The 12,819-nt window shown below is 42.0% G+C and overlaps 1 protein-coding gene across 4 annotated transcripts in view; it reads right to left on the bottom strand.

The window, feature by feature from the left end:
• Positions 1 to 12,819, bottom strand: part of PIGN (phosphatidylinositol glycan anchor biosynthesis class N) — a 336,158-nt gene that overhangs the window by 4,030 nt on the left and 319,309 nt on the right. For all 4 annotated transcript variants that reach the window (XM_081872989.1, XM_081872992.1, XM_081872990.1 and 1 more), the window contains exons 27-28: positions 12,651 to 12,693; positions 10,889 to 10,941 (exon numbers count right to left, since the gene is read on the bottom strand). In XM_081872989.1, coding sequence (XP_081729115.1) covers positions 10,889 to 10,941; positions 12,651 to 12,693 — 96 coding nt within the window. The remainder of the gene's footprint in view (positions 1 to 10,888; positions 10,942 to 12,650; positions 12,694 to 12,819) is intronic.

Below are 12,819 nucleotides of genomic sequence, written 5' to 3'. Positions count from 1 at the left end.
CGGCACACTAGTGTGCCGCGGAACACCGGTTGGGAAACACTGGGCTAGAGCGTGGTGCTGATAACACCAAGGCTGCAGGTTCGATCCCCGTATGGGACAGCTGCATATTCCTGCATTACAGGGGGTTGGACTAAGATGGTCCTCAGGGTCCTTTCTGTTAAGTTGCGGGTGAACATATCAGACGACACAGCAATTCTTCAAACAGCTCTTGTTTATTCACAGTACAGAACTGAACTGAAGGGTTCAGCCAGCCTGCTTATATAGAGCTCCACTACAACGCAACTGTAACTATTTTCTGTAACTATCCAGTCACTGAACGTCACTTTCAACCCCTTATTTACATATGTGGACCTGAGTGAAAACTATCTACAGTATCCCCCTGCTGGCCTAGGGTGAGCACTTCAGTACATAACACTTTCCAACTCTGATTCAACAGACAAAAATATCAACAGCTTATTTTCTGGGCAGGAAGGAAGTGCACTCCATTAACAGGTGAGAGTTTAATGATCTTGGTGGTTTTTAAGCAGAGGTTGGATGGCCATCCGTCATGTGTGATTTAGTTGAGATGCCTGAATTGCAGGGGGTGGGAATACATGACCCTTGAGGTCCCTTCCAACTCCACAATTTTATGGGTTTCTGCCTAAAGGTTTAGATCCTATATTTATTAGTGGCAAGTCCCTAAAGTAAGCCAACACTAGTTTTGGACATTAACGCCAATATATGCTTCTAAGCGGTCCTCTGTCCTCCTAGAGCAAAGGCAGATTACCTAATGGTTAAGATGTGGAATAAACACAGTTCGTCAAAGTAGATAGTCATTAATGGGAGAAGTTGGAATACTGACCAGAATGAAACAAGAACATTAGCTCCAATATTATTAGTTAGGACGCGTTAGGACGCTTGGTGGCCTCATGAGAGTTGATCTGAATCGCTGGCAAACTAATCAGGCATGAGAAGAACTCTCTAGCTGAACTTTTAGCTGATGAGCTGCATTGTTCTTTAAGAAAACTGTGGAGCTCCCTCCCTCCCCTCAGCTACAGCTAAAAAGAAACAGCCCATTGAACTGCTAGCTGCTGCCACTACCTGCTGCTGCCATCGCTCCAATTCCACAGAGAAGGTGCAAGTTCAGAGGCTGATAATATTCAACCTGGTTTGTCAAAGGGCAGAAGGCATTGCTTGAACAGCCTGGCCAGCACCCTTTGGACTTTGAAGTTCACAGGAATGCTTACAATGAACTGATAACATGAGCCTGTCTTGGGAGAAAAAGCTAATCTTGCAACCCAGCTGGTTGGGCTGAATTCTTTTTCCCCGCCATGGCTTAAAAGAGAATTGTTGCTGCATTTTTGTTTAAAGCTTTCTACGGAGTTTTATCCTCAGAATTGCATCTTAGCCTTCATCACCTCCCCAAAGCACAAGCTGCCAACCGGGGGGAAAGCACAACTCTTTACATTTACAAATCAAGGGTTGTTTTTTTGTGTGTGTGTGTTTTTGTTTGTTTTAAAAAATGCAGATCCTTTGATGAATATTCTAATTAGTGTTTTTATCCTTTGAGAACTTGGATGAAATTTTAATTACTTTGAATAATTAAAAGGAGTTCATGACTTCATAGTTTGTTCGCTCATATGGAGCCAGAAGTTCAGACTACACAGCTCTAGAGAATCTACTCAGTCAATGGAAAATATCTGTTGTCTTCAGGAGAATTCAGTTAAATGCCAGGCACACCACTGAGACTCCCAAGTCCAATAACAAATAGCTATTCTACTCATAATTGACTGTGTTGATTATTTGGCGTTTAGCATTGAAATGGACCCAGAAAGTAGTAATTGAGGTTTATTACTTTAAATCATAAATTAAACAACTCCACCCTTTCTCGTTCATTCCATCTTATGTCTAGAACTCTATTCCAGAACTGCAGAAAAGACCTCTCCATCTGATTTAAAGCTATTCCACCTAGCACTGGGCAACACAGCCCATGCTAATCAGCACATATAGACACATCTGGAGAGGCTTTCTGTGAATTAAAAGTGGCTGCATGGAGGCAGAGGGAAAGGGAAAGACTGGTTGTGAAACCTGCTTTCCTTTTTTTTGCAAGCGCTGAATGCAAGTCAATCGTACTTAACGGCTAAATTTGCCAAAACGGAACACAAAATTGAAAACTGTAGCAGGAAATGCTACAAAGACAACGGATGTCAGAGATGGACCACAAGCTGAAGCAAACATCTATTAAAATTTGTTAAACCTGCCACGCTAGTTGTGAGAAATTGTGGTGCGCTATAGATTCAAGTGTTCAATTTATCCAACTGTCTTTACAAAGAGAGATGGCGTTAACAGTGAAAGTAAGATGCTGTAGACTGATCCAAAGTGTAAGAATCTTGGGCCTCCCAAATGAATTGAGAGAATAGGTTTCTTCTCTTAATGGTAATTTTAAATTTGTGAAAATCTATTGCCGGTATCCACCTTTTACCGAGAGCAACAATTCTGAACTTTAAAAGAGGAAGAGAACTATTTGGAATGGCAAATAATTAGAGAATAGGGATTGAATCTGGGATGCATATATACAAAGCATTTGTTCTACGGCTCAGCTATAGCTGCTTAACAGAGTCTGGACAAGACATTACCCTCATGCTAATTAAAGCTTGCAAATGGAGCTGCTAACCAGGACAAAGGACCCAGCGTGATTTTGAGGTTGCTCACATTAAGTCAGGACTGCAGAATAAGCATCAGTGGGATTTGAGAAGGCTGGTTACTGCATCACGGAACCACCTTTCTTAGAAGTTTAAACACCTTCCGATTCCCATTGCGGGATTCCTCATTCAAAAGGTACAAATGAAACACCATTTTAGACTTTCAGATATTAAGTCTTCAGGGTTGTTAATTCACATGAAACCAGTAGCTTGAATTATGCAGTCAGTTAGGCACTGACTCTCTTTCTGGAGTGAGAATTTCACTTGGGTTCAATGCAAGATGGCCACCTTCATCCCACCAAAGACAAAATGGACATCTGGCTCACAAAGTTGGGAAAGTAAGAGGCTGTTGGAGATGGAACTGCAACGCTTGTGTACTACAGAGCACACAAATTGGGACATTTTACATGTCACACTGGTGACATGGAAGGTACTTCCCCATAGGTTTATCCTACAGGCCCAAACTAGCATTTAAAGGCTAGCAACCACATATGTGTGTCCACTTCTGTAGGAAACAGGGCCAGATTTAGGTTTGATGAGGCCCTAAGCTACTGATGGTATTGGGGCCCTTTATATGTCCAGCTGTCCTTTGTCAACAACAAATTGTCGCTGTTTTTTGTGTTGAATATATGCTGTAATGGTAATTTATGGACCTAATAGGTATCTAAAGCTATTTGCACATATGTATTTTATAAAAGTAAGTGTTGAACTGAAATACAATTAAGAAGTATATTAATGGGGGGGGATTTGGGGGGGGCAAGAGAGTGGGGCCCTAAGCTATCGCTTGTTTATCTAATACGTAAATCCGACACTGACTGGAAAGACCCATACAACTTGTCACCCCTTATGTGGGTTCATCCAAGCACACCCCATAGCACTATTGTAACATTTTAAGGACACCTTAGTAAGCCATAACCTCCTTAAATTTGGTGGTGGGGAACCCCCAAGATGTGGCTTTCACATTTTTTGTTATCTTCTCATAACAAAAAAGGATGAACATTAAAAAGCTGTTCCTGGACGCCTACAGAAGATGCTCTGGAAATACAGCACTACTGTTAGGTGCCAGATAGAGGCTGGAGCCAGACTCTGTTTAGATTAGACCTGATCCTACTCAGCTGTCTAGATCCAACCCATCATTCGTGCAACAGGTTTTAATTTTGATAACGAACAAAAAGTATGTGTTAAGTTGTGGGTGAACATATCAGACGACACAGCGATTCTTCAAAGCAGCTCTTTATTTGTAAGCTGGAACAGAACTGAACTGAAGGGTTCAGCCAGCCTGCTTATATAGAGCTCCACTACAATGCAACAGTAACCATTTTCTGTAACTATCCAATCACTGAACGTCACTTTCGATCCCTTATTTGCATATGTGGACCTGAACTATCTACAGTATCCCCCTGCTGGCCCAGAGTGAGAACTTCAGTACATAACAGTATTTACTGTCTGACAAAAGGAACGCAAGGGAAGAGAGAGGAAGAAAAAGAAAATAAGAACAAGATTAAATGTCTATGCAAAAAAAGTTGTGGACACACATAGAAGAATGGGGAACTTTACAAATCGTGCATGTTGCAAAGAGGAGCGTGACACGTGTAATTTGAAATGAAGTAAGAGAACAAAAACAGCTGAGCCACCTGAAAAGCCCCTGCAATGTGGTTTAAGAAAGTATGTTCAAAGGGGAAGTGAGAAATACTCATTGGATTTCAGCCTTCTCAGTGGGCCAGAATGTTGACATAACAAGGAGACTGTGAAGTCAATGAGGGGGTTCTTTGATGCTATCTCACACATGCACACCAAGGAAATACAGCAGCCGTGGCGGATGTTTCTACATCTTCTGATTAGTGCAGGGTGCGAGTGAGAATTCTGTGCATGTGTGGCACTGCAGCTGCCCACAGGGCAGACATTCCCTCTCTGCAGGAACTACTATTATATAAACTGGCTGCAGAGAAGAGGGAAGTAAATCAGCCCTAAGGCAATAATAATTTTTAAGAAGCAAGGAGTGGAAGAGTCGATGTGCCCTCTGTTGCAATGGCAACAAGTCGGATTAGGGCCAATAAACCAAAAATGAATCCTGACAACATGAACGTGCTCTGGCTTGATGGCTCCCACATCCAGGAAAAATGAAGGCAGCCTGTTCTGGATGGAGGTGTTATGTACTGAAGTTCTCACCCTGGGCCAGCAGGGAGATACTGTAGATAGTTATGCAAGTGAAGGATCGAAAGTGACGTTCAATGATTGGATAGTTTTAGAAAGTTGCTACAGTAACATTGTACTGGAGCTCTATATAAGCAGGCTGACTGAGCCCTTCAGCTCAGTTCTGTTCTGGCCTCTGAATAAACAAGAGCTGTTTGAAGAATCGCTGTGTCATCTGATATGTTCACCCACAATTTAACAGGAGCTGGACCCCCTTAAACGATCAGGTCTGTAATCCAGGGGTGCTGGCTCTGGATTTCAGGCAGTCACTTGAAGCCCAAGTGGTTTCAGTGTCGTGAAGTGCCCTTTTCCAGCTCTGGCTGTTATTGGGCAGGAATAGCCTGGTTGTTGTTAGCCATGCACAAGTGATGGGACACTTGGACTTGTTACAGAATAAAACTGCTCCTTAGCAAAAATGTATAAAACCTGTAATAAATGTTGGAAATGTAAAGAAAAAGAAAGAACGTTTTATCATATGTGGTGGGAATGTAAGAAAGTGAAGAGCTTCTGGGAGATGATATATAATGAGATGAAAAAATGTTGAAGTATACATTTGTTAAGAAACAAGAAGCCCTACTTTTAGGCATTACAGGAAAGGAAATAAGAAGGAAGGATTATAAACTTTTTCAATACACAGTTACAGCAGCAAGAATTCTACTGGCCCAGAAGTGGAAACAAGAGGAAATACCGACAAAAGAGGAATGGAGGATGAAATTAACAGACTATGCAGAACTGGACAAGTTAACAGGGAAAGTTAGATATCTTCGAGACCAAAAGTTCATCGAGGACTGGGGGAAATTTGTGGAATATCTGAAAAGTACATGTGAAGTACAAACAACGCTAGTGGGGTTTAAAGAAGCACTGTAAAAACTGAGGTATATTGTTAAATGAAAATGGATGGTTGGAGGGGGGACTTGTGGCAATAGAGAACAGAAGAAATGCGTAAGCAAGAGTTAAATATGGATGATTGTCAGAGAAGTTGAAGGAAGTCCAAAAGTATGGAATTTGTGAAAATTTGGATCAAAATTGTATATTTATGTCAAAAATTAATAAAAAGCATTTTTTAAAAAAAGAAAAAAGAAAAAACCTGCTCCTTTTTCCTTATGGGGTATCCCAGAGCCCGTATAGAGTCCTTCAGTGGGTTCCCTATCGGTAGGAGAAAATAACAGAGGCCAACCAGAGAATATTGAGAAGCAAAGCAGCTAGTAAGCCTGATCTATATTAACTGTTGCAACAGGGTGCTCACTCACCACATGCAGGAGGGAGGAGGAGCCCAGAACAATGGTGCGCAAGCCCTTATATAGACTTTTGAAATTGCCCGCCCTGTAGCTCAAGACCACCCCCAAAAACATCAAACATACATCACAGAAGGAGGCAGTCTGCCAGGATATCTGTTAATGGTCACTGATTGCTTTACCTGGGCAGCCTGGCCATTCTTTTGTGATGGTAAATACTTAGTAGTAGTAGTAGTAGTAGTAGTAGTAATAATAATAATAATAATAATAATAATAATAATAATAATAATAATTCATTATTTATACCCCACCCACCTTGCTGATTTTCCCCATCGAGTGTTAAAAACAATACAGCATTAAATATTAAAAATGTCCCTAAACAGGGCTGCCTTCAGATGTCTTTTAAAAATAGGATAGCTGCTTATTTCCTTGACATCTGATGGGAGGGCATTCCACAGGGCGGGTGCCACTACTGAGAAGGCCCTCTGTCTAGTTCCTGAACCCAGGTCACAGGCTCACCCTATTCATACACAAATACGCCCTTAAGACAAGCAAAAGACAATGGAGAGGCTTTCCAATTTGCTTCCTCCTTTCAGAGAAATATTTGAGGTCAAAATGGTTTGGGAGAGTCAAAATGGCTTCAGGATTGCTCTCCTGTACTGTTTCAGGCATGTGGTTTATATACTTATGTATGTGTTTGCCTTGTACATTTAAGAACCTTTATGTAGGGCTAAAGTATTGGAGTATTGGAATACTTTGGCCACCTCATGAGAAGAGAAGACTCCCTGGAAAAGACCCTGATGTTGGGAAAGATGGAGGGCACAAGGAGAAGGGGACGACAGAGGACGAGATGGTTGGACAGTGTTCACAAAGCTACCAGCATGAGTTTGACCAAACTGCGGGAGGCAGTGGAAGACAGGAGTGGCTGGTGTGCTCTGGTCCATGGGGTCATGAAGAGTCGGACATGACTAAACGACTAAACAACAACAACAATGTAGGGCTACTCTTGAAGATAGTTTGAAGACTGCAAAACTGCTGCTGATCAAGCTTTCTGCCCAGGACCATGTTACATTTGTCCCTAAAGATCTGTACTGGCCGCCTGATCACCACCAAGATCAATGCAAGGTGTAGGTTTTGAAGTCTTAACCCCTGAGTTGCTTAGGACCATACTCCTGTTGTTTACAACACCCCACTCCATGAGATCAGAAGAGTTGTGACCCACCAGAGGGTCTTATTGGCCCTAGAACATCAGCTTTAAAGCCTTGGCTGGCACCCATATTATCTGTCTTTCGGTGCTAGCTGCAGATGTTTATATTATGCTAGGCACTTCAAGGATTTTTTTTATAGGGCTTGTGCTAGAACAGATGGGGAGATATACTGTATTGTTTTACTTTTTTAATTGAATGCATCTTCGCTGGCTTTTATTGTATCCTGAATTGTCACCTGCACCAAGGTCATTTTGATGAAAGGCAGGATGGATGGATAAGTATTAGAAGTTTTTGGAGTAAACATTACAGAGGGAGGAGTGACTACTAAAAATACTGCACTGAATGGGAAAAGTAGGTAACGGGTGAAGGAAATGGGGCAACGAAACACACAATCAATGATTCCAAATAAGAAATGACCAGTAAACAACAAACCTCACTTTGCTTTCTCCAACATCCCACCTTCAAAACTGCCATCAAACAAAACTCTTGTAAGAGATGTTGCACATATCATTTGATGACGATCTATGGCTAAAATCATGAATTGGTTCCAGTGGAAAATGCTGCATTTGCAGAGATGCCTGCAAGAGAACTCAGCCTGTAGAGCATGAGAGTCTGAATCTCAAAGTTGCGGGTTCAAGCCCCACATTCGGCAAAGAGATTCCTGCACTGAACTGGATGACCTTCATGGTCCCTTCCTGCAATTCTATGATTTCTTATGACGTGCGATCATTCAAAAGTGAGTGGCAGAACTCCCACTGCCTTATAACACCTTGGATGATGAAAACCTTGATGTGGTTTTCTCTCCCTTTTCTCTGCCACAGGATGCGTATGTGTTACTGATGGTGCTAGTCAGGCTTTCTCTCTAAGTGAGACGTCAGACCTCGTTTTGGGGGGATGTGGGAGGCAGCTGAGTGGAGTACAGCCGAGTGCTGGGTTGGCACCAGCTGCCTGAAACTAAATCTGTCCCTGGGATAGCTTAGTTGGTAGAGCAGGAAGAAGAGGAGGAGGAGGAGTTTGGATTTGATATCCCGCTTTATCACTACCCAAAGGAGTCTCAAAGCGGCTAACATTCTCCTTTCCCTTCCTCCCCCACAACAAACACTCTGTGAGGTGAGTGGGGCTGAGAGACTTCATAGAAGTGTGACTAGCCCAAGGTCACCCAGCAGCTGCATGTGGAGGAGCGGGGAAGCGAACCCAATTCACCAGATTACGAGTCCACCGCTCTTAACCACTACACCACACTGGCTCTCTTAATCTCAGGTTTGTGGGTTTGAGCCCCACGTTGGGCAAAAAGATTCCTGCACTGCACTAGGTGACCCTTGTGGCCCCTTCCAACTCTACAGTTCTATGATTTCTATGAGATGTGATCATTCTGTCGGCAGTGTTTAATCTGCAACGGCTCACTCACACACCCGACTCATCACTTAACGCTGCAGCCATCAGTGGATGAACAGTGTGAACCAGTACCAATGCATCGGGAAAGGACTGGAGTGAAGGAGTCATAGGTACTGTGTGGAACTCGTTCCTCCCTTATATGCTGCTCTAGATTTAGTTACACACACACACAAAATGTCCAGCAAAAACGCTGCTGAAGGAAAGAAATCATGCTACAAATAGAATGCAATTAAAAGCAATTCCTACTCCATTTGTTATCGCATAATGGCAGCCTGCCAATATATCTGAGGCTATCAGCAACCAGTACTGCAATGCCTGCAGGCAGCTTTGCTTGGAAAATTAGTTTTCATGCAGGAGTAGCACTGTAATTTTAAAGGGAAACAAAAAGCCACGTTTGCTGAACAAAAAGGCAGTATCTAGTTATAACAGCTTGGCAAGGTTTGATTTCCTTTTATGTTGTACATCTGACGGGGTTCACAATTACAATAACGTCAAATATACAACTTCTTCTTCCTTGGCTGAAGGTCAGTAATAACATATATAATTCAGTGGGATTGAACTTGCTGGAAAGATACGACTATGGGATAGGAAGACACTGGATGGATGCATTCTTTTTTGCCTTCCATTATGTGCAAAAAACTACAACTCCACCCCACCCTCAAACCTTTGCCTATGTCATAAAGGCATCATGTTCATTATCACTGGCTAATGCTGGCAAGTTTGGGGAAACATACAACATGGTGAGAACAGGCAGTATATCAGTTTTACTACATATTACAGAGGAGAATTCGCTATGAGACAGCCCCATATTTATTGGGATATGTACTTCCTTATATCTGAAGAGGCAGTTGAGAATTTACGGTTTATGTGGGGAGGGGATTTGCACTGGCTTGGCTGCTGTACTCAGCTGTACCACTAAGACTGGTATCAAGGTATGGTATCACTTAACATCCCCATCTATGAACTGTGAGAAGCAGAAAAAATGGCAGGCTTGTTAAGTAATGAGAGAAATATATTGCAGATCATAAATGCCGCAATAATACACTGTATAAAATATAATAAGGAAGTAGTGAGATCATTAGCTGTTCTGGAAAATTCACCACACACATAATCATTGGATTCCCCACCCCCACCCCCTTTTTAACAAACACTGACCTTTTTCCAACCGCCAAATAAAATTATGGCAGGAAAGAATCTTTCTGAAAGAGTATCTGTTGTTTTCTGGGCTTAGACCAGTTTCCTGAAATGGCTTCACTGAATAAAATAATTATATGGCACCTTAAGAAAAGTGTTTTGAGGAGAATGGTCCCAAGTGTTTCGTAGTTGCAGGATGTGCGCCAAAGTCGCTGCCAACTGATAAATAACTCAAAAGGCGTGGAGCAGGTGATATCAATGGCCTGACTAGAAATAACATCTATATACTGTCCGCCATGTCCTGGACCCAACTAAATGACCACGGATGCCGGGGCTGTGGGCATCTCCCTCCGGGCAAAACACTTCTGGGAGAAAGTGAACAAGACCACGTTGGTTGAAGAAGGTACTGATGGAAGCAGGAGAGGGAATTGCACAATTTTCGGAAACGAAACTTCCCATTTACCACTTATTTTACCATACTTGATTGTGAACAACACACTCCGCATCCAACTAATCTTTTCTGTTTTTATTTATCGGGGGTGGGGATCAGTTCCCAGAACCAGAAGCCTTGTGAACATTCAGCAAACTCCTCTCTGTGAACTTAAAAAAACCCAAACTGGAAGCTCTTAAGCTGGGGAGGAGTGGCGAGAAGACCTCCGATTCTGTTAAAAATGATATTTACTTTAAGACAATAACTGAAGGGGAATAATGGGAAATAAAAATTCTCAAGATGACCTGGGCTGAGAAGGGACATCAGGCAAAGTGTTTCACAGCAGTTAAACACTAAACAACTTAACAAGGCAAGAAATGGACACTAATAAATAAAATATATCACCATCAACATTTATAGGCAAGGAAGGGAGATGGTAGAAGCAGCATGGAAGCACTTGCCTTGATTGATCTGTAGACAGCATTTAACTATAGGGATTGAACTAAGAAATACACAGCTTAATCGCTGGGTTTATTTTAGAGGCAGTGTTACAACTAAAGAGGAAGAAAAGGCAGTGCAGGAGGAGGGATGGGGAAAGCAAATGCTTTGTACCTTGTTCCAATATCCAGCCAGCTTCCATAATCTTTGACCAGAAAGAAGAAGTGCTAAGGTGAGAGAGAAAAACAAAGAACACCATGTTGTTTGGTAAATAAATGTTGCACAATGAGAATCACAAGACTCAAACTCAGGCGTTCATTTGGGGGCATTTAATTCTTGAAGTAAAAAGGTGACCTGGCTTCATCAGAGAATGTTTAACCCAACAACAAACAGGACAGGATACAAGCAATTAAGGAAGTGGACTTGAAGAGGGGAGGGCTAGGTTCAAATTCCTGCAAGGCTTGCAAGGCTGTAGAGGGAAAATCCCATCAACAGCTGCAAATATATTGCAATAATATCTATCCATTTGGAGAACACCGTTCAAGGCAATTTACAACATAAAAATATAGTAGGGCACTAAAAAGACACCGAGAACAAAACGATAAAACTATTTACATCTCTTACAATTAATTACACTTTACACGTGGCAAACGTTGTTAACTGTGACGCGAAACCATTTCTCAACTCTGAGCCAGGCCTCTGGGCTGCAGAGTCGTTTTCTAACTGCCAAATGGTCATTTCCGCAATTCCTCCCACAAAACAACAACACAATAAATATCCCATTCTGAATTGGCAATATATGAAGGAGTAATTGCCTTGGTTTTAGCAGTGTGTCGTTTGGGCCTTAGAAAACACATGGAATTAACTGAACTGATTCAGGTCAGGCAATTTCCCCATGCAATTCTGGCAATTTATTTATTATGACGGAGAGAGAAAACATCTCGGAATGGGACCCAGACTGGAAATGCAGATTTTTTTTCCTTTAACACTCCCCCCTTCCTAATCACATTCATTGACTACTCTATAATTAAAATTATGACTGCCTTGGATGTCTAGCACTTAGACACATTTTTCCGATGGCAGCAGCTCCATGAACTAAGTGACACAACAAAAGCAGGAGGTGTTGTGACATAACAAAAGCAGAAGGTGGTGTCACTTCAAGTAAATCCTCAGGGAAGGGTAAGAGATGTGGGAAGCAAAATCTCAGAAGAATAGCAGGCCTTTCCCCTTACTGCTTTAGAGACACATCCCTTCAAGCCATGTCATAGTGTAAATTGTGTTACAGCCAACAAAAATGGCTTTCGGGGAAGAGTTGCGTGACATTTCCCCCCCTTTCTCTATTAAAAAAAGAGAGCAGTTTCGATTTTAATAAACTGTGGTTCTGAAATTATAGGATGGATACTGAAATATGCTCTTCCCCCACGCTTAACTCGTGTGTGTGTGTGTGTGTGTGTGTGTGTGTGTGTGTTTGTGTCCCTTCCTGTCTGGTAATTCAGGCATCTCTCTTGAAAAATTAAGGCAGACCATGACATATTTTTCTTTTGTTCTGAAGGCAGGGAAGAAAAGGAAGGAAAATTAAACTGGGCACCCAGGTGCATCTAGCTTTCCCTTTTCACTCACAGGCTTGAACATTCAGTATGAAATACGTGAAAACCAAGCACCGCTAACTTAAAAATAGCTCTGTGGAAGAACTGAAGTAATAAAGATGATGTCTCTTCTGATGCATTCATTAGATGATGTACAAAGGATTGTGAAAAGGGGGTTTGTGGGGGAGGGAGGGATTTCCATCTGCAATTTATGTGGGGTTTCAATTCAGTTCCCTGCCCTAGTTCCAGAAACTTTGAAGTCTGAAACTAATTCAGATTTCTCTTGATTGAATTAGCAGAGCTCTCTGGGTTTTGATCTTATTTGTACAGAATGTCCGACAGTAGCTTACCAAAGCCATGATGTCTGAAATCACAAGAACAATGAGAAAAAGCCTGGAGGGGGGAAAGAGAGAGAGAGACAGTGTGTCAGAGGAAGACCATAATTCATAGTTCAACAGTGCAACAACAAAGCTTCGTAGAATCCCAATAATATGACAAAAAGTGTTACAGAGGTACAGT

This window comes from Podarcis erhardii, assembly GCF_964252035.2.
Source record: "Podarcis erhardii genome assembly, chromosome: 8".
NCBI classification, from domain to species: domain Eukaryota; kingdom Metazoa; phylum Chordata; class Lepidosauria; order Squamata; family Lacertidae; genus Podarcis; species Podarcis erhardii.
Note: the sequence above shows the minus strand (reverse complement) of the source record. Positions and strands in the feature narration are given on the sequence as shown.